The following is a 27824-nucleotide window of genomic DNA, read 5'->3' as shown; positions in this document are numbered from 1 at the left end:
GTCAGTTTGCATTATCCACGTTTTTCTGCTGTGAACAAATTTCTAATATGCCATTTTTAGTGACAATATAGCTTTTTCAATGCTATTTTTCTCTATCATGTAAAATCGGATGTTTTCCTTTCAATTCAATTTCTCAATTTCTTTCTGTTTTAACTCAAAATCAGGCAGCTTAATTATATTGGTTTAATAGACTACGTAGGCATGAGTGAACGTGGTTTGCCAAGATGTATTGAGATTTTCAAAATTAAATATTTCAAGACTTAGTAAATAGTTTTTACTTTTGATAAATATATTGTGTCGTATATACATCTATAGCCAAATGCAGGAACTTTAAAACTAAATATTGCACAAAGTTTATCAACAATGATCGCACAGCTATTTTTTGACTTAATTACTTCGAACGCTCTTGCTCAGCATGGTCGCCAGCGTAGAGGGAACTAGTTGACAGCGCCGTCAGTCTTCTCCAGGTTGTCCTGTCCCGGGCTAGTGATGGGGCCCCGTTTAGGTTAAAATATTAAAATTTGGTATAGGAGCTTAAGCTGTAGAAGAGATTAAAATCTAAAGTTTCTTATGGGGAGGGGGGTATTCTTCGAATAATTGCTATACAGAAGGTAAGCTTTAATGCTAAGGTTCAGTGGGTACTGAATTTCCTTTTATTTAAGTTTACCCTCAATATTGTGCTGAAAAGAGCCAGAAAAAAACAATTTCGTTTTTGCTAAATCAAGTAAAGAGCGATGTTAAAGTTTGAACTGAGCGTTAACTTTTTCATTTAATATATGAGGAGAGCTTCCACTCCCTATTCTTCGCTGTTTGCGCTAAATCTTAGTTTATAGTCTGTTGAGAGTACAACAAGTATCTATAATATGTTTATACTATAGCGTAAAGCTCCTTAAGCTCCCTCGTAGATAGGATAACCTCCTGAGTCCTGACGGACTTTTTCTGGCTGACCTCGGCGAAATTTTAAATTACCCGACAATTTTTTTTTAATTAAGACGATTCTAATAGAATTCGATTTGTGTTCCTGGTGGGGGGGGGTATCCAACCAGCTGGGCTGTGGGTTGTGGCTACATAGTTTTGTTTCTAGGTCGGCAGTTATAAGATAAAGAATAACACTCGATATATTCCATTGCTGTCGTTATTTTTTTTATTTTTTTTGTAAAGATTTAGGCCCTCGCAAACATCATTACGATGAAGAAGTAGAGATATTCCTTACAGGAACTTTCGTTTACTTGTCACAGCCGGGTAAGCAGCATCTCACTGAATCTTCTGAAGTAGCATCAAATCTTGTTAAGTACTTGGCATTAACCGTTCTGTCTTGATTTAACGCAATGGAACGCTTTTTCTCCTCTTGGTGAATCCCTTTATATTCTTGTCTTCATTGCAGAGGCCATTCTCACAATCCAGTTCACCGTATTTGTTGGATGAAATTCTGTCACCTTCGAAAACCAAACATTCCCTTACCTGGAATTTAAAGTAGATCAACTGTTCGTTTCTCTTCTTAGCTTTCGTTGCATTATTTCCGTAGAGGAGCCTGGCATTTAACTAACCAAGATCAATATAATAATTTAAACCACTCACTGTCCATTATCTGCTACGGCTGCTAAAGCGATAATAACTAATCATTCTGTCACATAAGTCTACTTCTCTCATGAACATACTGCACTCGCGAACAACCTAGGGGTAGTTCTTTTTTTACATTTTTTTTATTATAACACAGCAATATTTCGAAAATGAAAACCACCCACTGTGAAAGGTGTACCTTCATTTTTTTGGAGGGTATATGCAGTCTGCAATACTGAAAATGGTTTTTTTAAATTGTGATATCTAAATCTTACACCTTCGGCCTGCAAACTATCCACTGACCTCCCATCCTCCCCCTACACCCAACAATAGGTGTGCAGCTGAGCAATATTGTGTGACCGTTTATAGTAATACATATACAACCTATATAATAACCATTCATTGTGTATGTACTCCACGGTATGTAGGCTATGTTTAGGGAGGCCACAGCCCCTGCGAGGCCGTGGCTTGTGGCACAAAATGGTGGTAATTGGCTCGGTTGTATTTTGACCGTAGCCAGGTCAAAATATTTGTTTGTTTTGCGACAAATATAGGAGAAGTTTGCACTTCCCTGCAGCGCGATACCTGTTATTGCTTTACAGAGGCACTAGATCTCTGAATTTTCAATCGAATGTGACCTCTTCTGATGTTCTGAGACTAATGGTTCGGCATGATCACTCCATGAAGAAAAGCTAAGAAAGAAACAAATGAACACGTGCTAGTGATCAACTTTCATAGACAGTACAATAGCCCTACCTAAATAAACAGCGAAGTGGGCTCCGTGTATTATCTTTGTTTCAGTAGACGGCTTATTTGGACGGAAATTAAAAGTTAATGTGCCCTTTTTAAGTCACCAAAAAGGTTGGAGGGCAGTTAGCCGAGGTGTTGAGCCGAGTGTAAAAAAGTGAGGTGTTGGGGAGGGGGGAGCCCGTTTCAGATACAGAATAATTTCTGTCCAATTTTAAGTTCTTAATGTCGTTCCTTACTTGCAGTTGATTTTTTTTTCATTTAATAGCGTTATTAAATCCAAAATTGTTGAGACTTTCAGAACAAGACTTGAGGAATGAATATAAATATATATTAAACTTGCAATATAAATTTCGTTAGTCCTTTTCAGTAGTCTTGGTTATAATGGTAATTTTTTTCTTTTGTTGATATTGTGACAAATAAAAGCACCCAGCTCGAAATAAAAATTGTTTTCAGTAATACGCAAATGACGTTCCGGTCCTTAGAAGGCATAGAGGTGTTAACCCTACTCCTGTTTGTGGTAGTTTCTGTTCTTTTTGACTGTGACTTTATTAGCTATTGTAATATCTGTCCGTTTTGGGTTTTTACTTAATCATTGAGAGTGATCCTATTGGTTTTACTCTTGAATTGCTATTTAACTTTAAATTTCTGGTCGTCGTAGGCTTAACATAGGTCTTTACTTTTCTTTGCAAAACTTTTTTTGTGAATTTTGTTTTTGAATCATTTAAGGAAAAAGTCAACATTTCGTTGGCCTTCTGTAGGATTACTCCTTTTTTAGGGAATGGGGGTCTTGTTTCTGGAATTATTCGGATTTTCTCATTTTAATTAGATTGACTGGGTGTTTAAAACTTTATGAATATTAACAATTCGGAATCACCATGTAAAGTAGATTCTTGCGGTGGATATATTTTTATAGAAACTTATTTTTTAAATATAAACAAGTTAGTCAATATTCTATTAGGAAACACAGTTTGGAAATAAGGCTGCCTTGCCAACATCGGAAGTCAGTCATCCCACCAACAAAGGTTATCAATAATCAGAGGAACACGAAAATTACTTACTTGGGTTTCCCATCAGGGCTTCCACTTCTACAATATTTCGAGTATAATACTTCATTTTAAGCATTTTTCCTCTAAAAGTTTTTAACCTGCTTTAATGCTTTATTTCTGGTTTAAACAAGGGATCATTATGGCCTTTTCTGTCCAAAAGTTGGTCAAACCTCGTGGGATTCTGGATTAGTTGAAAAAGTTGTGGGAATTGATATTGTCTAAAGAATAGTTTGATAATGGCAGAAATACGGTTGATTATTGGAGCTGTATGGCGTCCATCAAGACGTCAAGTGGAGTGCCAAAGTTTGCTAACATTCTTTAAGTGTTTCGGTTGATTTTTTGTCTTCTCTGTTAAAACGTTGTTAGGGAAAGACCTTTTAGCGTATTGAAAACCGTAAATATTGAAAATAGGAATGTGTTCGAAAGCGTACCTTTTGCTCTAACGATATCCGCCAAGCATAAAGTGTAAAGGTCCCCTTATGCTCATCAAGATTTTGAAAAAAAAAATGAAATCCACGAAATATGATGCAAATGCGTCCGAACGTGTTGCTTTTTTAAGTGTTGCAAAGAACGGCGGGTAAGACGACGACAAGATGATTGGGTGTAATAAATCCTTAGATAGAAATTTTTAACCTCTAAAATAGAACTTCGTGTACTAACGCAGGAGCTATAGCTTGTAATTGACTTTTTACCATCTTGTTTTTCCTTTTTTTTGATTACTTGAATTACACGAATTTCAAGTAATCACCCTCGGCCTTGGTTAGATAGACACACTAAAATTGTTACTTTATTTATAGTGTTCGTGATTATTATCCAACTATAATTCTGCTCTTTTTTGACATTTTAATACTCTATTTCTGTATCGTTGGGTAGAAACGCTGCTTCTTATGTTGCAGAAGCAATGTTTTTCCTGTTTTGCCACTTTTGATTTTCCTGGATGCTTCTGACATCCTTTTAAGGATAGAAAGTGGCGAGGATTCATACTCATCGGTTTTTGCGGAAAGTTGGAACACAGGACAGATTGCTGAATATGAAATAAAATTTTTGCGGCCTCCATATATTCGGTGCCTGCTGCCAAAAAGGATTGCTTTTGTTTGTTTCAAACAGTTCATGGTAACGAACTATTTGAATTTTATGCCACAAATATTGGCACAACATTTTGTGCCATAAACCAAAATTTTCGGGTCGAACAGCTAAAATGGTATAGAGTGAAATATCTGAAATGAGCAATCTGCTTATAATTAGGAAAGCTGCATAAATATTCCCCCTTTTTAGAGGTTGTGCTGTCACTTTCGTCTCTAAACATTTACACAGTCCATTCAAAATGAATTGCTTTTGTGTAGAACGGTTTTACAGTTTTGCAATGTTACAAACCAGCTATTGTGGAGGGGGAGAGATCAGTGAGCATCATTGAGGAGGACGGGGTGCCCAAACCCTCAAGTAGTGCCTTTTTAAGGGTCAAATTTCCTAACTTTTCATGAGAGGTCCTTGCGATCACTGCAGAGGGGAGGTTTAACCTCTAGGATCTCCTCGTTCGAGATAATATATTTTAACTGAGCATTTTCTATGAATGTGAAGGAAAGAACAGCCTCCCAATTATCGCAGTAATATTTTTAGTGTGAGAACAGATCATATTTGCGTTATGCTATAAGGTGGCTGGGGCGACTCTTGGATAAACAAAAATTAAATAAAAAAAAACAAGTTTTTTTAACTGAAAGTAAGGAACGATGTTAAAACTTAAAACGAACAGCCCCTTAAAGCAGCCCCTTTCATATACGGAATAATTTCTGTATGTTTTAAGTTTTAACGCCGTTCCTTACTTTCAGTTAAAAAAACTTGTTTTTTTTATTTAATTTTTGAACGTTTTGAATTAATGCAGGTTTTGATTTTGGCTCACCGTATATGAATAGGTCAATATCTACCAAATCATATTATTGAGTTAGGACTAAAGTGAATATACCATTCGATGCCTTTTTGATGCTGATTACGAATATAATAAGCATTTCTATCGGAAATGAATTTCAGCCTCCCCCCCCCCCCTATATATGCCAATTCAGGGTTAGGTTAGGTTGGGTTAGGTTAGGTATAGCCTATATAGGGGGGGGGGCTGAAATTCATTTCCGATAGAAATACTTATTATATTCGTAATCAGCATAAAAAAAGGCAGCGAATGGTGTATTCACTTTAGTCCTAACTCAATAATATGATTTGGTAGATATTGACCCATGAATAATTAAAAAAAAAAATTGAATATTAATTTTACTTTTATTTGGTTAAATGGCTTTCTCGAAACCTGTTTAATTTTATTTACGAACGTTTTTATTAGTAATAATTATATGTAACTTACGAATTAACTTACGTAACGAACCTCTATATTCTTATATTTTTAATACGTATATTAGAGGGTTCGCCCCCTAGTCAATACCTTGCTCTTTAAGCTAAATTCGAATTTTGTTCCAATTCTTTAAAAACGACCCCTTAATCACATTAGTAGAGATGGGGGTGTTACTCGTGACCCCACACCATATATGGGCATAGAATACTGTCAGTACACCTAATAAGGGCATAACCTCCCTAGGGAGAATGATTACGTAATGGGGTCAATGACCTCTTTTTCCAAGGTCGATTTATTTGATGTTTCTATGTGTGATAACTCCGGGACGAAGGTTGCACATGCGCATTGAATTCTAACGGGAACAATGTTATTGATCTAGGACTCGAGGGGGAAGTGAATTTCCGAGAACTTGATTGCGTAATCGATCGCGAATGTCATGATCCAGAAATAGTATTTGTTATTGTTTCCGAGGCAAAATGTCAAGGTCAATGTTGTTGTTGTTGTTTTGAACAGAGTAATTAGAGAGAACACGTGGTTAATGGGGTCAATGTTGTTGTTGTTATTGTAAGTGCACGCTCGATGCAAATGTTATGATCCAGAAATAGTATTTGTTATTGTTATTCGAGCCAGATGTTATGAGGGTCCCGGAAACAGTTAATTAATGTCTGACAGATGACGTCAAGTTAATTAATGTCCTTGCATTTCCAAAGAGAATTGTCACCGAGAAACAGTTAGATCACACATGATGTCATGATTGATTGATTGACACAAAAGGGGAATTAATTTGTTGTTCTATAGAGAATTGATTCATGAAAGGGGAATTAATTTGGAGTTCTAACAAGAGAATCGTTTCCGAGGCAGATGTTTTGATCTTAGCGTGCGAAAAGGTTTCCAAATAATTTGAAATGCATTAGCGCAGAGATGCCAAACAAAAGGAACATGCTGAAATTCCGTTTGGGGGGGTAATTTTGGCGAAACCGTTTTAGCTATTTTATGGAATTATTTCGGTGAAACGCTTAGAGACATTATAAAATATGATTTTTGAAGAGATTTTGGAGGAGGTTTTGAGTGTGGTCGTTATAATACACAAGTTTCAATTGAACAGTGTTGTGAGGTCCTCTACCCCAACCCAAAGGGCCCCGATTGCTCTACCCCAACCCCAAAGGGCCCCGACTGCTCTACCCCAACCCCAAAGGGTTCCGATCCCCCTACCCCAACCCCAAAGGAAGCCCCCGGTCCTCAAAGGTTCTCTGGGCTTCCAAAGGACCCCCCGGGCCCCCAAAGGCCCTCAACCTGTCTCCAAATGCCCCCCAGGCTCCCAACTGGCCCCCCGGACCCCAAAGGGCCCCGCCCGGACCCCAAAGGCCCTCCCCCGGTCCCCAAAGGTCCCCCGGACCCCCAAAGGCCCACACCGGGCTCCCAGGGCTCCCAAAGGACCAATCGGCCCTCAAGGGCCCCCCAGACCCCCAAAGGCCCTGCCCGAGCCCCCAAAGGCCCTCTCCGGTCCTCAAAGGTCCCCCCGGGCTCCCAAGGTCCACCAGACACCCAAAGGCCCTCCACCAGTCCCCAAAGGCACTCTCCCAGTCCACAAAGGTCTCCCAGACCCCCAAAGGCCCTCACCGGGCTCCCAGGGCTCCCAAAGGACCAATCGGCACTCAAGGGCCACCCAGACCCCCAGAGGCCCTCCTCTGACCCGCCAAGGCCCTCCCCGGGTCCTCAAAGGTCCCCCGGGCTCCCCAAGGGCCAACCGGCCCCCCCGGGTCCCCCCCCCCCCCTCCCTCGGCCCCCCCCAGAGTCCCCACTACATTTTTTAAATACTTTTTTATGGCTTTATTATATCTTTTCTGAACAAGTTCCTTTCTTAATGCCATTCCTAAACCCATTTTCCAACCTCAAAGAGTCCCCTCCCCATTTCGTAAATACTTTCATGAATTTTTTTAACATGATATTTTTTTAACTTTTTTACGTATCTTAAAATGACATGAAATATGCTTACGGCTCTACCAATCTTACTATGTGATTGTTCATGGACACGACGTGGCTTTCCCACTGGTACTCTATGGCAGGTTATCGACACTACCTAGTTTATTGCATGCATTATATCAGTATTTTTTACGCAGTGGAAGGATAAACACACAATTCATATCTGTAAAAAGTGAAAATGAATTATTCGACGAACGAATGTACACATGATAAAATCATTGTCGTATTGAATGCTGACAAGGAGAAATACCTGAACTATGAAACGAGTGCAAGCGGTAACACTATTGGAAATGTATGCATGCGTTGTCATGACAGCGAGAAGTTAGATTTCTTTGGAGTACCGAAGAATTTCAATCGTGTAAACCGCGGATATGCAAGAGTGACGTTTCCAGAGATGTTAGTGCTCAAAGAGAATACTAGTCTAAAACTTTAATTGATGACGAAGGGCAACTACATGCTTGTAGTCCTGGTAACACATTATCGGTTGATAAATCCTATCGTCATCTTTCAGGTATTAGCATACGAAAGAATAGAGGGAGAAGACAAGCATACTCCTGCAATAATGTCATTAATCATATCTTGTCAATATGCCAAAACTGGCATATATGTAAAAATAATGTGACAGTAGACAGTGAAATCACAGGCAGAATAAAAAGGACATTAGCAGACAATATCATCATTGAATATAAAGATGAATTGACGGAAAGTGAAGCGCAAGTGTACTAATAATGTGTAATAATGTATTTAACGTATTTTTATATTAATATTCTACATCTCTTTATTTCATTAAAAATATTTTATGCATTATTTTGTTAAGTGTTCATTATTTTAGGGTATGCTAGAACGTCAAACGTTCAGAATATCTATTGAAAAGGTCAGAGATGAAAGAAAAAGAATTTTTAGAGATAAAGATACTACTAGCAGGCTCAATGTTTCATAGAAGATAGAAAAGTTCAAGATCTCTTCTGAATTTTACCAAAGAACACAATTCACTTGTAATTTCACCAGAGAAAATAAAAAGCTTCCACTTCAGTTTTAAGTTCACCGAGACATAAAAAATTTAAAGTTCACTTCTAAATTTTTCTGTAGAAGATAGGAAAAGTTATGCTATGATTATGATTATTTTCCATGGAGATAAAAAGTTTCACTTTAATTCTAAATTTTCTTAAATTCAATTCCGACCTTTCTCAAAGAGTCAAATTTAAAGTTCTGTTCCAAATATTTTCCCGGAAGACGAAAAGTTCAACTTCGATTCTGACATTTTCTCAATGAAAATGAAATAAGCTATTGATCATTTCTATTTCCCCAAAATAATATAAAAATTTCCCACTTCAGTTCAGATTTTTCTCAAACAGATGAAAAAATTTAAAATACTGTTCCAAATTTTCATAGAAGATAGAAAAGTTCAAGTTCTCTTCTGAATTTTATCAATGAAAATGAAATAAGTTACTGATCAATCCTAATTTCACCAGAGAAAATAAAAAGCTTCCACTTCAGTTTTAAGTTCACCAAGACATAAAAAATTTAAAGTTCACTTCTAAATTTTTCTGTAGAAGATAGGAAAAGTTATCCTATGATTATGATTATTTTCCATGGAGATAAATAGTTTCACTTTAATTCTAAATTATCTTCAATTCAGTTCCGACCTCTCTCAAAGAGTCAAATTTAAAGTTCTCTTCCGAACATTTTCCCCGAAGACAAAAAGTTCAACTTCGATTCGGAATTTTCTCAAAGACAATGAATTGAGCTCATGATCATTTCTATTTTCCAAAAATAAAATAAAAATTTTCCACTTCAGTTCAGATTTTTCTCAAACAGATGAAAAAATTTAAAATAGTGTTCCAAATTTTTCATAGAAGATGGAAAAGTTCAAGTTCTCTTCTGTATTTTATCAATGAAAATGAAATAAGTTACTGATCAATTCTAATTTCACCAGAGAAAATAAAAAGCTTCCACTTCAGTTTTAAGTTCACCGAGACATAAAAAATGTAAAGTTCACTTCTAAATTTTTCTGTAGAAGATAGGAAAAGTTATGCTATGATTATGATTATTTTCCATGGAGATAAAAAGTTTCACTTTAATTCTAAATTTTCTTAAATTCAATTCCGACCTTTCTCAAAGAGTCAAATTTAAAGTTCTGTTCCAAATATTTTCCCGCAAGACGAAAAGTTCAACTTCGATTCTGAAATTTTCTCAATGAAAATGAAATAAGTTATTGATCATTTCTATTTTCCCAAAATAATATAAAAATTTTCCACTTCAGTTCAGATTTTTCTCAAACAGATGAAAAAATTTAAAATACTGTTCCAAATTTTTCATAGAAGTTAAAAAAGTTCAAGTTCTCTTCAGAATTTTACCAAAGAACACAATTCAATTCTGATTTCACCAGAGAAAACAAAAATCTCCCACGTCAGTTCTTTATTTCACAAAGACATAAAGAAATTTAAAGTTCAATTCTAAATTTTTCGGTGGAAGATAGGAAAAGTTATACTATGAATGTAATTATTTTCCATGAAGATGAAAAGTTTCACTTTAATTCTAATTTTCTTAAATCCTGAAATGACATGAAATATGCTTACGGCTCTTCCAATCGTACTCTGTGCTTGTTCATGGACACGACGCGGCTTTCCCACTGGTACTCTATGGCAGGTTATCGACACTACCTAGTTTATTGCATGCATTAAATCAGTATTTTTTACGCAGTGGAAGGATAAACACACAATTCATATCTGTAAATAGTGAGGATGAATTATTCGACGAACGAATGTGCACATGATAAAATCATTGTCGTATTGAATGCTGACAAGGAGAAATACCTGAGCTATGAAACGAGTGCAAGCGGTAACACTATTGGAAATGTATGCATGCGTTGTCATGACAGCGAGAAGTTAGATTTCTTTGGACTATCGAAATCATTCAAAATTGCTCAAGGTGGATATGCAAGAGTGAGAGCACCAGAGATGATAGTACTAAAGGAGAATGCCAACTTAAAAATAATTGTCGATGATCGAGGACAACTCCTTGCTTACAGTTCTGGTAGCACGATACCTATTGATAGATCCTATTCCCATCGTTCTGGTATTACTATTCAAATGAAAGCAAAGAAGAAAAGAAAGGCCTACTGCTGCACTTGTGTAATATATCATATCATGTCTAACTGCCAGAACGGCTATCTATGTAAAAATAATGTGAGAATAGACAATGAAATCACAGGCAGAATAAAAAGTACATTAGCAGACAATATCATCAATGAATATAAAGATGAACTGACGGAAAGTGAAGCGCAAGTGTACTAATAATGTGTAATATTGTATTTAACTTATTTTTATATTAATATTCTACATCTCATTATTTCATTAAAAATATTTTATGCATTATTTTGTTAAGTGTTCATTATTTTATGGTATGCTAGAACGTCAAACGATCAGAATATCAATGAAAAAGGTCAGAGATGAAAGAAAAAGAATTTTAGAGATAAAGATACTACTAGCAGGCTCAATGTTTCATAGAAGATAGAAAAGTTCAAGATCTCTTCTGAATTTTACCAAAGAACACAATTCAATTCTAATTTCACCAGAGAAAACAAAAATCTTCCAATTAAGTTCATTATTTCAAAAAGACATAAAGAAATTTAAAGTTCAATTCTAAATTTTTCTATAGAAGATAGGAAAAGTTATGCTATGATTGTGATTATTTTCCATGGAGATAAAAAGTTTCACTTTAATTCTAAATTTTCTTAAATTCAACTCCGACCTTTCTCAAAGAGTCAAATTTAAAGTTCTGTTCCAAATATTTTCACGAGAGAAGAAAAGTTCAACTTCGATTCTGAATTTTACTAAAGAACACAATTCAATTCTAATTTCACCAGAGAAAATAAAAATCTTCCACTTAAGTTCTTTATTTCACAATGACATAAAGAAATTTAAAGTTCAATTCGAAATTGTTCAGTGGAAGATAGAAAAAGCAATACCATACTTGTGAATATTTTCCCGGAAAATAAAAATTTCTAGTTCAATTTAAATTTTCTCAACGAAGTCAAGGAAAGTTCAAGTTCTCTTCTGAATTTTCTCAATGAAAAAGAAATAAGTTATTGATCATTTTTATTCACTCGAAATAATATAAAAATTTCCACTTCAGTTCAGATTCTTCTCAAAGAGATGAAAAAATTTAAAGTTTTGTTCCAAATATTTTCCCGGGGGAAGAAAAGTTCAACTTCTAGTCTAAATTTTACCAATGAAAATGAAATAAGCTATTGATCAATTCTATTTTCCCAAATAATATAAAAATTTTCCACTTCAGTTCAGATTTTTCTCAAACATATGAAAAAATTTAAAATACTCTTCCAAATTTTTCATAGAAGTTAAAAAAGTCCAAGTTCTCTTCTGAATTTTACCAAAGAACACATTTCAATTCTAATTTCACCAGAGAAAATAAAAAGCTTACGCGTCAGTTTTAAGTTCACGAAGACATAAAAAATTTTAAGTTCACTTCTAAATTTTTCCGTAGAAGATAGGAAAAGTTATCCTATGATTGTGATTATTTTCCATGAAGATAAAAAGTTTCACTTTAATTCTAAATTTTCTTAAATTCAATTCCGACCTTTCTCAAAGAGATGAAAAAATTTAAAGTTCTGTTCTAAATATTTTCCCGGGAGAAGAAAACTTCAACTTCAATTCTGAATTTTCTCAATGAAAATGAAATAAGTTTTTGATCATTTCTATTTTCCCAAAATAAATATAAAAATTTTCCACTTCAGTTCAGATTTTTCTCAGAGATGAATAAATACAAAATCCTGTTCCAAATTTTTCATAGAAGTTAAAAAAGTTCAAGTTCTCTTCAGAATTTTACCAAAGAACACAATTCAATTCTAATTTCACCAGAGAAAACAAAATCTTCCACTTTAGTTCTTTATATCACATTGACATAAAGAAATTTAAAGTTCAATTCTAAATTTTTCGGTGAGAGATAGAAAAATTAATACCATACTTCTGAATATTTTCAAAGAAGATAAATACCCTACATGTGAATATTTTCCCGGAAGATAAAAAGTTCTAGTTCAATTTAAAATTTTCACAACGAAGTGAAGAAAAGTTCAAGTTCTCTTCTGAATTTTCTTAAAGAAGGGAAAAAAGTTAGCTCAATTCTGAATTTTACCAATGAAAATGAAAAGCTCCCACTTCAGTTCTTAATTTCTCAAAGACATAAAACAATCAAAGTTCTCTTCTAATTTTTCCAAGAAAATAAAAAGGTTCCATTTCAGTTCAGGTTTTTTCTCAAAGAGATGAAAAATTTAAAGTTCTATTCTAATTTTAAATTAAATTTTAGCTCCTTTGTCTTATGGATTTACCCCTCAAATTTCTAAATTAGAAAATAAGGGACACGTTCTGTTAATAAAGACAATCGTTCAAACTCGTTCATCTAACCTCCAAAACAGTAGGTTAGGTTAGGTATAAATAAATATTAATCAATAAATAGAAACATTTCTACATGTTTAAGTTAGGTTAGGTTAACTTGTCATGAGCGCTCATGATAAATTAAACTAACCTTTCCCGACGAGTATGGTTAGGTTAGGTTAGGTTAGATTAAGTTAGGTTAGGTTAGGTTAGGTTAGCCCACGTACGCGTCACTTAGGTTAGATTGGGTTAGGTCAGAGACAGGCACAACGTTAGGTATATGATTAGTTTAGGTTAGGTTAAGTTAGGTTAGATTAAGTTAGGTTAGGTTAAGTTCGGTTAGGTTAATTTAGGTTAGACTAGCTTAGCCTACGTACGCGCGCGTACGTAGGCTAAGCTAGTCTAACCTAAATTAACCTAACCTAACATAATCTAACCTAACTTAATCTAACCTAACCTAACCTAATCATATACCTAACGTTTTGCCTGTCTCTCACCTAACCTAATCTAACCTAAGTGACGCGTACGTGGGCTAACCTAACCTAATCTAACCTAACTTAATCTAGCCTAACCTAACCTAACCATACTCGCCGGGAAAGGTTAGGTTAACTTATCATGAGCGCTCATGACAAGTTAACCTAACCTAACTTAAAAATGTATAAATGTTTCTATTTATTTATTAATATTTATTTATACCTAACCTAACCTATTGTTTTTGAGGTTAGATGAACGAGTTTGAACGATTGTCTTTAACAATAGAATGAGTCCCTCATTTTCTAATTTAAAAATTTGAGGGGTAAATCCATAAGACAAAGGAGCTAAAATTTAATTTAAAATTATAATAGAACTTTAAATTTTTCATCTCTTTCAGAACAAACCTGAACTGAAATGGAACCTTTTTATTTTCTTGGAAAAAGTAGAAGAGAACTTTGATTGTTTTATGTTTTTGAGAAATTAAGAACTGAAGTGGGAGCTTTTCATTTTCATTGGTAAAATTCAGAATTGAGCTAACTTTTTCCCTTCTTTAAGAAAATTCAGAAGAGAACTTGAACTTTTCTTCACTTCGTTGTGAAAATTTTAAATTGAACTAGAACTTTTTATCTTCCGGGAAAATATTCACATGTATGGTATTTATCTTCTTTGAAAATATTCAGAAGTATGGTATTAATTTTTCTATCTCTCACCGAAAAATTTAGAATTGAACTTTAAATTTCTTTATGTCATTGTGATATAAAGAACTGAAGTGGGAGATTTTGTTTTCTCTGGTGAAATTAGAATTGAATTGTGTTCTTTGGTAAAATTCTGAAGAGAACTTGAACTTTTTTAACTTCCATGAAAAATTTGGAACAGTATTTTGTATTTCTTCATCTCTTTGAGAAAAATCTGAACTGAAGTGGAAAATTTTTATATTTATTTTGGGAAAATAGAAATGATCAAAAACTTATTTCATTTTCATTGAGGAAATTCAGAATTGAAGTTGAAGTTTTCTTCTCCCGGGAAAATATTTAGAACAGAACTTTAAATTTTTTCATCTCTTTGAGAAAGGTCGGAATTGAATTTAAGAAAATTTAGAATTAAAGTGAAACTTTTTATCTTCACGGAAAATAATCACAATCATAGGATAACTTTTCCTATCTTCTACGGAAAAATTTAGAAGTGAACTTAAAATTTTTTATGTCTTCGTGAACTTAAAACTGACGCGTAAGCTTTTTATTTTCTCTGGTGAAATTAGAATTGAAATGTGTTCTTTGGTAAAATTCAGAAGAGAACTTGTACTTTTTTAACTTCTATGAAAAATTTGGAAGAGTATTTTAAATTTTTTCATCTGTTTGAGAAAAATCTGAACTGAAGTGGAAAATTTTTATATTATTTGGGAAAATAGAATTGATCAAAAACTTATTTCATTTTCATTGGGAAAATTTAGAATCGAAGTTGAAATTTTCTTCCTCCGGGAAAATATTTGGAACAGAAATTTAAATTTTTTCATCTCTTTGAGAAGAATCTGAACTGAAGTGGAAATTTTTATATTATTTTGAGTGAATGGAGATGATCATTAACTTATTTCTTTTTCATTGATAAAATTCAGAAGAGAACTTGAACTTTCCTTGACTTCGTTGAGAAAATTTAAATTGAACTAAAAATTTTTATTTTCCGGGAAAATATTCACAAGTATGGTATTGCTTTTTCTATCTTCCACTTAAAAATTTCGAATTGAACTTTAAATTTCTTTATGTCATTGTGAAATAAAGAACTTAAGTGGAAGATTTTTATTTTCTCTGGTGAAATTAGAATTGAATTGTGTTCTTTAGTAAAATTCAGAATCAAAGTTGAACTTTTCGTCTTCCGGGAAAATATTTGGAACAGAACTTTAAATTTGACTCTTTGAGAAAGGTCAGAATTGAATTTAAGAAAATTTTGAATTAAAGTGAAACTTTTTATCTTCATGGAAAATAATCACAATCATAGGATAACTTTTCCTATCTTCTATAGAAAAATTTAGAATTGAACTTTAAATTTCTTTATGTCTTTTTGAAATAATGAACTTAAGTGGAAGATTTTTGTTTTCTCTGGTGAAATTAGAATTGAATTGTGTTCTTTGGTAAAATTCAGAAGAGATCTTGAACTTTTCTATCTTCTATGAAACATTGAGCCTGCTAGTAGTATCTTTATCTCTAAAAATTCTTTTTCTTTCATCTCTGACCTTTTTAATAGATATTCTGATTGTTTGACGTTCTAGCATACCCTAAAATAATGAACACTTAACAAAATAATGCAGAAAATATTTTTAATGAAATAATGAGATGTAGAATATTAATATAAAAATACGTTAAATACATTATTACTCATTATTAGTACACTTGCGCTTCACTTTCCGTCAGTTCATCTTTATATTCATTGATGATATTGTCTGCTAATGTCCTTTTTATTCTGCCTGTGATTTCACTGTCTATTCTCACATTATTTTTACATAGATGGCAGTTCTGGCAGGTAGACATGATATGATTTATTACACTAGTGCAGCAGTAGGCCTTTCTTTTCTTCTTTGCTTTCATTTGAATAGTAATACCAGAACGATGGGAATAGGATCTATCAATAGGTATCGTGCTACCAGAACTGTAAGCAAGGAGTTGTCCTCGATCATCGACAATTCTTTCTAAGTTGGCATTCTCCTTTAGTACTATCATCTCTGGTGCTCTCACTCTCGCATATCCACCTTGAGCAATTTTGAATGATTTCGATAGTCCAAAGAAATCTAACTTCTCGCTGTCATGACAACACATGCATACATTTCCAATAGTGTTACCGCTTGCACTCGTTTCATAGCTCAGGTATTTCTCCTTGTCAGCATTCAATACGACAATGATTTTATCATCTGCACATTCGTTTGTCGAATAATTCATCCTCACTTTTTACAGATATGAATTGTGTGTTTATCCTTCCACTGCGTAAAAAATACTGATTAAATGCAAAAAATAAATTAGGTATTGTCGATAAACTGGCATAGAGTATCAGTGGGAAAGCCACGTCGTGTCAATGAAAAAGCACAAATTATGATCAGCGGAGCTGTTAGTATATTCTATATCATTTCAGCATTTAAGAAAATTGTAATTTAAGTGAAACTTTTCATCTTCATGGAAAATAATTACATTCATAGTATAACTTTTCCTATCTTCCACCGAAAAATTTAGAATTGAACTTTAAATTTCTTTATGTCTTTGTGAAATAAAGAACTGACGTGGAAGATTTTTGTTTTCTCTGGTGAAATTAAAATTGAATTGTGTTCTTTGGTAAAATTCAGAAGAGATCTTGAACTTTTCTATCTTCTATGAAAAATTTGGAACAGTATTTTAAATTTTTTCATCTCTTTGAGAAAGATCTGAACTGAAGTTGGAAATTTTTATATTTATTTTGGGAAAATAGAAATGACCAATAACTTAATTCATTTTCATTGAGAAATTTCAGAATCGAAGTTGAACTTTTTGTCTTCCGGGATAATATTTGGAACAGAACTTTAAATTTGACTCTTTGAGAAAAGTCGGAATTGAATTTAAGAAAATTTTGAATTATAGTGAAACTTTTTATCTCCATGGAAAATAATCATAATCATAGCATAACTTTTCCTATCTTCTAAATAAAAATTTAGAAGTGAACTTTAAATTTTTTATGTCTCGGTGAACTTAAAACTGAAGTGGAAGCTTTTTGTTTTCTCTGGTGAAATTAGAAGTGAATTGTGTTCTTTGGTAAAATTCAGAAGAGATCTTGAACTTTTCTATCTTCTATGAAAAATTGAGCCTGCTAGTAGTATCTTTATCTCTAAAAATTCTTTTTCTTTCATCTCTGACCTTTTCAATAGATATTCTTAACGTTTGACGTTCTAGCATACCCTAAAATAATGAACAATTAACAAAATAACGCATAAAATATTTTTAATGAAATAATGAGATGTAGAATATTAATATAAAAATAAATTAAATACATTATTACACACTATTAGTACACTTGCGCTTCACTTTCCGTCAATTCATCTTTATATTCATTGATGATATTGTCTGCTAATGTCCTTTTTATTCTGCCTGTGATTTCACTGTCTACTGTCACATTATTTTTACATAGATGGCAGTTTTGGCATATTGACAAGATATGATTAATGACATTATTGCAGGAGTATGCTTGTCTTCTCCCTCTATTCTTTCGTATGCTAATACCTGAAAGATGACGATAGGATTTATCAACCGATAATGTGTTACCAGGAATATAAGCATGTAGTTACCCTTCGTCATCAGCTAAAAGTTTTAGACTAGTATTCTCTTTGAGCACTAACATCTCTGGAAACGTCACTCTTGCATATCCGCCGTTTACACGATTGAAATTCTTGGGTGCTCCAAAGAAATCTAACTTCTCGCTGTCATGACAACGCATGCATACATTTCCAATAGTGTTACCACTTGCACTCGTTTCATAGTTCAGGTATTTCTCCTTGTCAGCATTCAATACGACAATAATTTTATCATGTGTACATTCGTTCGTCGAATAATTCATTTTCACTTTTTACAGATATCAATTGTGTGTTTATCCTTCCACTGCGTAAAAAATACTGATATAATGCATGCAATAAACTAGGTAGTGTCGATAACCTGCCATAGAGTACCAGTGGGAAAGCCACGTCGTGTCCATGAACAAGCACATAGTACGATTGGTAGAGCCGTAAGCATATTTCATGTCATTTTAAGATACGTAAAAAAGTTGAAAAAATATCATGTTAAAAAAATTCATGAAAGTATTTACGAAATGGGGAGGGGACTCTTTGAGGTTGGAAAATGGGTTTAGGAATGACATTATGAATGGAATTTGTTCAGAAAAGATATAATAAAGCCATAACAAAGTATTAAAAAAAAATGGAGAGGGGACTCTTTGGGGGGCCCGGGGAGGGTGTTTGGGGGACCCTTGGGGGCCGGTTGGCCCTTTGGGAGCCCGGGGGACCTTTGAGGACCAGGGGAGGGCCTGTGAGGGTCTGCGGAGGGCCTCTGGGGGTCTGGGTGGCCCTGGAGTGCCGATTGGTCCTTGGGGAGCCCTGGGAGCCCGGTGAGGGCCGTTGGGGGTCTGTGAGCCCGGTGGGGACGGGGAGAGGGTCGGGGGGGTCGGGGGGAGTATCTGGGGGTGGCGGGGAGAGAATTGGCGTCTGTGGGGACTAGTTAGGCAAGGTGAGGGGGGGTTGAGGCTCGGGTAGGGCCTTTGGGGCGCAGGGTGGCCCGTGTGTGCCGCGTGGTCCTGTGGGAGCCCTGGGCGCCCGGGGAGGGCCTTTGGGGGGCGGGGGGCCCTTTGCGGACCGGGGGTGGGCCTTTGGGGTCCGGGAGGGGGCCCTTTGGGGTCCGGTGGGCCAGTTGGGAGCCTGGGGGGCATTTGGGGACAGGATGATGGCCTTTGGGGGTCCGGGGGGTCCTTTGGAAGCCCAGAGAACCTTTGAGGACCGGGGGCTTCCTGGGGGGTGGGGGGCGGGGGATCGGAACCCTTCGGGGTTGGGGTAGAGCAGTCGGGGCCCTTGGGGGTTGGGGTAGAGCAATCGGGGCCCTTTGGGTTGGGGTAGAGGACCTCACAACACTGTTCAATTGAAACTTGTGTATTATAACGACCACACTCAAAACCCCTTCCAAAATCTCTTCAAAAATCATATTTTATAATGTCTCTAGGTGTTTCGCCGAAATAATTCCATAAAATAGCTAAAACCGTTTCCCCAAAATTACCCCCCAAACGGAATTTCAGCATGTTCCTTTTGTTTGGCATCTCTGCGCTAATGCATTTCAAATTATTTGGAAACCTTTTCGCGCGCTAAGATCAAAACATCTGCCTCGGAAACGATTCTCTTGTTAGAACTCCAAATTGATTCCCCTTTCATGAATCAATTCTCTATAGAACAACAAATTAATTCCCCTTTTGTGTCAATCAATCAATCATGACATCATGTGTGATCTAACTGTTTCTCGGTGACAATTCTCTTTGGAAATGCAAGGACATTAATTAACTTGACGTCATCTGTCAGACATTAATTAACTGTTTCCGGGAACCTCATAACATCTGGCTCGAATAACAATAACAAATACTATTTCTGGATCATAACATTTGCATCGAGCGTGCACTTACAATAACAACAACAAAATTGACCCCATTAACCACGTGTTCTCTCTAATTACTCTGTTCAAAACAACAACAACAACATTGACCTTGACATTTTGCCTCGGAAACAACAACAAATACTATTTCTGGATCATAACATTCGCGATCGATTACGCAATCAAGTTCTCGGAAATTCACTTCCCCCTCGAGTCATAGATCAATAACATTGTTCCCGTTAGAATTCAATGCGCATGTGCAACCTTCGTTCCGGAGTTATTACACATAGAAACATCAAATAAATCGACCTTGGAAAAAGAGGTCATTGACCCCATTACGTAATCATTCTCCCTAGGGAGGCTATGCCCTTATTAGGTGTACTGACAGTATTCTATGCCCATATATGGTGTGGGGTCACGAGTAACACCCCCATCTCTACTCACATTTCCCTTAGTTAGAATATATAGCTCTTATGAAAGTACTAAATAATCTTTGGCTTAAAGAGCGAGGTATTAACTTGGGGATGAACCTAATCATGTACGTAATGTTTCCTGTCGTTTTAAGTTTTGATGTTGCTCCTTACTTTAAGTTAAAAAACTAGTTTTTTTTATATATAATTTCTGATCTTTATTTAAATAATGCTGGGAAATCCAGCGCCCCCTTCATAGCAATGTCCCTTCTCCCATGAAAACTTCCTTCATGGTGAGATCCTCCCACATAACCCCTGAACCACTCCCCCCCCAACTTCCAGAAAAATATCCTCTGAAAACGTCTGTATACTTCCCAATAACCAATACTATATGTTAACATTGGGTAAAGTTCATAACTTTCAGCTCTCTCTCCGGGAACTTTGGGGGGATTAAGTCATCCTAAAAGTCATAGTTATCATATTTTCGACCATGCTGAACAAAATGGCCATCTCGAAATTTTGATCGGGTGACTTTGGGAAAAAAATGAGCGTGGGAGGGGGCCTAGTTGCCTCCATTTTGTTTGGTCACTTAAAAAGGGCACTAGAACTTTTAATTTCCGTTCCATTGAGCCCTCCCATGATATTCTAGGACCACTGGGTCGATACGATCACCCCTGGAAAAAAAACAAACACGCATCCGTGATCTTTCGTCTGGCAAAAAATGCAAAATTCCACATTTTTGTAGATAGTAGCTTGAAACCTCCGCAGTAGGGTTCTCTGATACGCTGAATATGATGGTGTGATTGTCATTTAGGTTCTATAACTTTTAGGGGATCGTTACCCCTTTTTTCGAAAATCAGCCAAATTTTCTCAGGCGCTTAACTTTTGATAGGTAACTAGTAGGTGAAGATTTAACGGGTGACTTTGGGAAAAAAATGAGCGTGGGAGGGGGCCTAGTTGCCCTCCATTTTTTTTGGTCACTTAAAAAGGGCACTAGAACTTTTCATTTCCGTTTGAATGAGCCCTCGCGCGATATTCTAGGACCACTGGGTAGATACGATCTCCCCTGGGAAAAAGAAAACACAAATAAACACGCCTCCGGTATCTTTCTTCTGGCAAAAAATACAAAATTTCACATTTTTGCAGATAGGAGCTTGAAACTTCTATAGTAGGGTTCTCTGATACGCTAAATCTGATGGTGTGATCTAAGTTCTATGATTTTTAGGGGTGTTTCCCCCTTTTTTCGAAAATAAGGCAAATTTTCTCAGGGTAATTTCAATAGTCAATAAGGCAAAATTTTATCCCGTAACTTTTGATAGGTAAGACTAAACTTGATGAAACTTATATATTTGAAATCAGCATTAAAATCTGATTCTTTTGATGTATCTATTGGTATCAAAATTCCGTTTTCTACAGTTTCGGTTACCATTGTGCCGGGTCGCTCCTTACTTACAGTTCGTTACCAGGAACTGTTTGATATGGAAAACACTGAAAATTGTTGCGCTTTGATTAATTTTTATATAACTTTTTTATGTTGATAACATGTTCATTTATTAATTTTTTCTTTATTTCTTTTCTTTTTGGGATTTGTTGGAATTCAACATCGTATCACATGCTTACCTTCTAAAAGTCGAAGGGAGGAGGAGGCAATTTCCAGGAGCAATATTTCCCCAAAGAGTCCTCCTTTAAGAATAGAAACATATCGACCTGAAGAATAATTTTGGCACTTCAGGCCCGCCCTTGAAAAAATCTGAAGAGGTCACCTTTTCAGAGGCGATTTTCATTTTCGAAGAATTGTTGTGCAAAAGCTAGAATTTAGATCAAAGGAACTAGGTGGTTGTGTGGATAGTTTCCCAAATCAAACAGTTTGTGGTAACGAACTGTAAGTAAGGAACGACCCGGCTCAATAGTAACTGAAGCTCTAAAAAACCGAATTTTGATACCAATAGATACATCAAAAGAATCAGATTTGTATGCTGATTTCAAATATATAAGTTTCATCAAGTTTAGTCTTACCTATCAAAAGTTACGCGATAAAATTTTGCCTTATTGACTATTGAAATTACCCTGAGAAAATTTGCCTTATTTTCGAAAAAAGGGGGAAACACCCCTAAAAATCATAGAACTTAGATCACACCATCAGATTCAGCGTATCAGATAACCTTACTATAGAGGTTTAAGCTCCTATCTGCAAAAATGTGAAATTTTGTATTTTTTGCCAGAAGAAAGATACCGGATGCGTGTTTATTTGTTGTTTTTTTTCCCAGGGGTGATCGTATCTACCCAGTGGTCCTAGAATATCGCGGGAGGGCTCATTCGAACGGAAATTAAAAGTTCTAGTGCCCTTTTTAAGTGACCAAACAAAATGGAGGGCAACTAGGCCCCCTCCCACGCTCATTTTTTTCCCAAAGTCACCCGTTAAATCTTCACCTACTAGTTACCTACTAGTTAAATCTTCATTTCAAGTTTTAATTTCGACTTCTACCTTAATTTAAATGAGAACGTCTTCTGTTTTTTCTTTATTTAGTTACTTCCAGAGTCTAAGCTTAAATCTAGAACATCTGTAGTATTTTAGTTGACTAAAACTGGTTTTATAAAATATATTTTTTTTAGTTAAAAGAAAACACAATTTCTAGGTATGGCCCTGTCTCTTGGAGCTCCTACGAAACTAATGCCTATCCATGCATTATTCTTAACATGGCCAGTTTTAAATAGTACTCAAGACCATTTTCTCTAAGTAACAAATTTCACCTCGCTTCCCCTCCCCGTTTTCATCGCAAACTATTGCTGTTGCTGTCCAATATGTCAACTGAATTGGTTTTATTTACTTTCAGGTTTAATTGGACATCAAATGGTGAAGGAAAAGCAGTGTGGTCCTACTCTGTGATATATACTCTCTTAATATTTTTTAATCAAATATTTCAATTTGTATACAAAGGCTACATTTCTGAAATGTACATAGATTTAGTGCTTTTTATTTGAAAGTACCTGGTTCGGTACCTTCTTTTATTTAAATAAATTTTATTATACTTTATTTTAACTTTTGTCCTAAATAGATTTTAGTATTTAACTAGAGTACTTTGGAATTTACCATTTAGAATTCAGCACATGACTGAATTGAACGAGAGCTGGCGTTCCCTCCCCCAGAAAATATCCCCGCCCCAGAAATTCTCCCCTCACGCAGAATTAAGCAACCACAGAGAAAGTACAAAATAGGCACCTCAGAATGTCGATCAGGTGTCCTAAGGGGTAACAAAAGGAGCAGATATTAAAACCAGTTTTAGGATAGGGGCAGGTCGGTCTCCAATCACTTCCGGCTTATAAAAAAGGAACTAAAACTCAGAATTTCTGATCGAATGAGCATCCTCCGAAGTTTCTACGACCACTAGGGGGAGGCTGAAGATGAGGAAAGGGCAGCCCCCCTCCTATACCTATCAAGTTCTGCTAATTTTGTGTTTTAATGTTACTCTTTACTTTCATAATAACAACGTAGACCAGAAATATTCCCAGAAATCAAGAATAATTAAACAACAGTTTTTAACTCCACCCCCCCACGCCCCTTCCTTAGAACTAATTCTGTATTTACTTGAAGGATCAATGAGAGTTGGGATTTGTTGGCATTAAAATGCACCCTTTGAGGCATCTGCCCGCCGCCAAAGTTTATACGACCACCCTTCCCATAAAAACCTTATATCTTAACAATAGGGAGCCTGCATAACTTACAGCCCCGAACTCGGGGGCTGGAAGGGGGGCTGTCAAACGGAGGCATGGTTCTTGGACCTTCAAACTGTTTTGAACAAATCGGGTATCTTGAAACGTTGATCGGATGCGTTTTGGGAAATTATGGGGGGGGGGGGGATTTCCGTGAGGACAACGCCTAATCCCGAATTGAACATCACGGTACAGGAAAAAGTTGACAAGAAATCGGAAAGTTCAGTGTACGCCCAGAACCACTCTTATGGAAAGTCGTTTTGAAGACTATTTAGCACAGCTTTGGGGAAATCTTAAAATGAATTTCTTCAATCGGCGTAAAATTTTCAAGGTAAGTAGGCTAGACCAAGGAGATTTTAACAGTAACAACAAATTATGGAAGAAGAATGTGGTTATATCAAGTCATATTGTGAAAAAAAACTGATTTTTTCCACACTGATCTGCTTTAAAATTGCAGTCCATTGAGATACCTCAAATAAAATTTCAGAGCCAGAGGATCCTAAATTAAGCCAAAAATAAGGAAACAATCCTGTTGTATTGATTTTTTCTTTCAGGACTACAAAGCAGAGCTCTCATAAATTACCTTGCCATACATTTGTTAAACATACCCTCCTACCGGCACTCTTGCATATATCTATTTGACACGGTGTAAGCAGCATAGGCTTATCAGTAGTAAGGCAATGCACAGTCCAGCCAGTGATTGCGTAATATGACATACCACGGGTCAGCCACCTATTACTATGAACGGTCCATGTCTTACCAGACGGGTTTTCTGAGGTAAGACCCTTTTTTTTGGGGTCAATGAGAGATGTTTCTGCTAACAGTACTCCATAAGACAATAATAGATAGGAAACTAGATTGCATAATATGCCTTACCCCGGACAGTCATCAATTGATACAGAGGGTACAAGACTTGTCAGACATGTTTTTCAAGGCTCAATAGCCAAAACTAGAGATCGTCACATTGCCTATTCAAAGGTACAATTTTTGTTGTTGTCACTATTCTAGTTTTTTCTAAACCAGTATTTGCTTGTGGTTACTCCATATACAGTAACTTGATTAGTAGTTGGATTCAAATATAAGGAGTAATTTTCATTGTAGTTCATATTAGTAAGAAAATTGAATTCAGAGAGAGAATAGTTTATTTGAGAGGATATTAGTGGAGAAAAAATGAGTGGTGCATTTACATTATTGAAGATTAATGATGGAGCCGGCAGCAGCAGCAGCAACGATATTCGAGTATCCAATGTAGCTGTGGAAATAACCGCTGGCTCTGGACTATGTCTTGAATTGAATAGTATGTATGCTAGATACGTGATATCATTAAGCAAGTTTAAGCAGGAGGAGCAATTATGTTTTGCTGGAAAAAAGAATATTATCCATATAATTAAACTTCGGTCAGCATTAGATGTCCTATCGAAATATATTGATGAGAACAAAATGCATCAGTGAATATTATTATTGTAATTATGTTCAATAAAAATGTTTCTAAATCAATGTTATTTTTTTATTTATATAGTAGACTAGCATACGTTTTCTAGAGCACAAAAATAAATTCTGGTTAGTCTAAAGATGGTTGTGAGAGAGTTAGGATTCTAAAAAATGATTGGATTTGAGAAAGAGCGAATCATGAGGAAACAAGTTTTTATGAACAAACGTTTGATTCTAGATGATGATTTTCTAGAGTTGTCTATTCAAAGAAAGATATTTTCTCGGGGAATGCCTGTTTATATAATGAAAACTGATTCTCCATCATTAGACTATTGTATAAAACTTCTACTTCGTGGTCCAAATGCATTTACACAATTTATTGATATTTTGATCACGACACGGCAAAATGATATTGTGGATATGCTTTTAAACATTAGTCTAGAAATTTAGAACTTTTTTTTCATAAGAAAGCTAGTGCTCAAGGATGATTTACTCCTCTTTCTATATATCTGAGACAATTTTTGTTGATGCTTCCTCAGTTTCATTGTGGTAGTGAGAGTGTCAACACATGACAAAATGTTCCACACATGACCGTTATGTATGTACACACTGGGCAGCTGGTCATCATCATATGAGAATTGAACAATGATGAGTATGATGAAAAGTGTAGATTATGCAACCCGTGTAAATTGCATAGAGGATATGCTGTACAAATTAAAGGTTGTAATTCCTGTCTTGAAGAGGTGTGTGACTCTCATCCTATTTGGCTGTGACGGAATGTGATTCGACACTTGAGGACACTGTTTGTGAAATTGCTTCAAATAAGCAAATTGAAACAGTTGCATGAGGGTTCAGTAGCACGAGAGTTCAGTAGCACGGGGGTTCAGTTGTACAGGGTTTCGGTTATACAGGGGTTCAGTTACATGGAGGGTACAGTTACACAGGGGTTGAGTTAAATGGGGCTTGAGTTCCAGGAGGGTTCAGTAGCACGAGGGTTCAGTAGCATGGGGATTCAATTGTACAGGGTTTCGGTTATACAGGGGTTCAGTTACATGGAGGGTTCAGTTGCATGAGGGGGGGATTTGCGAATTGGAGGATATGGGGTGATAGTGTACTGTATAATACATAAGTGATGTTTTGGAGAGTATTGTCAATTTAAAATAGTTTAGAAATAAAAAAAATTTTAACAACAAATGGATGAAGTGTTTTGAGGGAGATGGGTTGCAGGGAGGGTTGAGTTGCACGAGGGTTCAGTTAAAGGGGGTATAGTAACATGGGGGTTTAGTTAAATTGGGCTTTGTCGTGGTTTAGCTTGTCACAGTTACATTCTCTTGATCTTTCAAAGTTCACTTTGATTTTATTTCATTGATTCTTTTTGTTTGCATGTCCGGGTTGGTGTTTGCAACTCAAGTTGAGTTTTCAGACCTATGTATTTTAGATTTTTGTGGATGTTTGATTCCCGGGGTTTATTATTTGAGATTTAAACTTTAGTGTTTCGTATGTAACGTGCCTGAAATCATGAATTAGAATATTTAATTGGCAGATTGGGGATTTTTAGACCTTGGTTTTTTGGGTTTTCGTGTGTGTTCTTGATTTTTCGAAGTTCATTTTGAATTTCTGTCGTGAAATGCAAGAGTTGGAATATTTAAGTAGTGTTTTGTTGTGCTTTACCTTGTCGCAGTTACATTCTCTTAATTTTTCAAAGTTCATTTTGAATTTCTTTCGTGAAATGCAAGAATTGGAATATTTCAGTAGTGTCTTGTCGTGGTTTATCTTGTCACGGTTACATTCTCATGATTTTTCAAAGTTCATTTTGGATTTCTATCGTTGAAATGCAAGAGTTGGAATATTTCAGTAGTGACTTGTTGTGCTTTACCTTGTCATAGTTACATTCTCTTGATTTTTCGAAGTTCATTTTGAATTTCTGTCGTGAAATGCAAGAGTTGGAATATTTCAGTAGTGTTTTGTTGTGCTATACCTTGTCACAGTTACATTCTGTTGATTTTCATAGTTCATTTTGAATTTCTTTCATTGAAATGCAAGAGTTGGAATATTTCAGTAGTGTTTTGTTGTGTTTTACATTGTCACAGTTACATTCTCTTAATTTTTTAAAGTTCATTTTGAATTTCTTTCGTGAAATGCAGGAATTGGAATATTTCAGTAGTGTCTTGTCGTGGTTTACCTTGTCACGGTTACATTCTCATGATTTTTCAAAGTTCATTTTGGATTTCTTTCGTTGAAATGCAAGAGTTGGAATATTTCAGTAGTGACTTGTTGTGCTTTACCTTGTCACAGTTACATTCTCTTGATTTTTCGAAGTTCATTTTGAATTTCTGTCGTGAAATGCAAGAGTTGGAATATTTCAGTACTGTTTTGTTGTGCTTTACCTTGTCACAGTTTCATTCTGTTGATTTTCATAGTTCATTTTGAATTTCTTTCATTGAAATGCAAGAGTTGGAATATTTCAGTAGTCTTTTGTTGTGCTTTACCTTGTCACAGCCACATTCTCATGATTTTCCAAAGTTCATTTTTAATTTCTTTCGAGAAATGCAAGAATTGGAATATTTCAGTAGTGTCTTGTCGTGGTTTACCTTGTC

General features: G+C 35.6%; 1 protein-coding gene across 1 annotated transcript in view; it reads left to right on the top strand.

Annotated features, from left to right (window-relative positions):
• LOC148948661 (cysteine dioxygenase type 1-like) overlaps positions 1 to 23119 on the top strand; it is a 60150-nt gene extending 37031 nt beyond the window's left edge. Inside the window, exon 6 of the mRNA XM_089094034.1 lies at positions 22920 to 23119. Coding sequence (XP_088950160.1) covers positions 22920 to 22925 — 6 coding nt within the window. The 3' untranslated portion in view covers positions 22926 to 23119. The remainder of the gene's footprint in view (positions 1 to 22919) is intronic.
• The last annotated feature ends 4705 nt before the right edge of the window (positions 23120 to 27824 follow it).

Source organism: Artemia sp. Qi Xiang Cuo, chromosome 9 (assembly GCF_049724085.1).
Source record: "Artemia sp. Qi Xiang Cuo chromosome 9, ASM4972408v1, whole genome shotgun sequence".
NCBI classification, from domain to species: Eukaryota; Metazoa; Arthropoda; class Branchiopoda; order Anostraca; family Artemiidae; genus Artemia; species Artemia sp. Qi Xiang Cuo.
The sequence above is the reverse complement of the archived record's forward strand: the minus strand, read 5'-3'. Positions and strand labels throughout refer to the sequence as shown.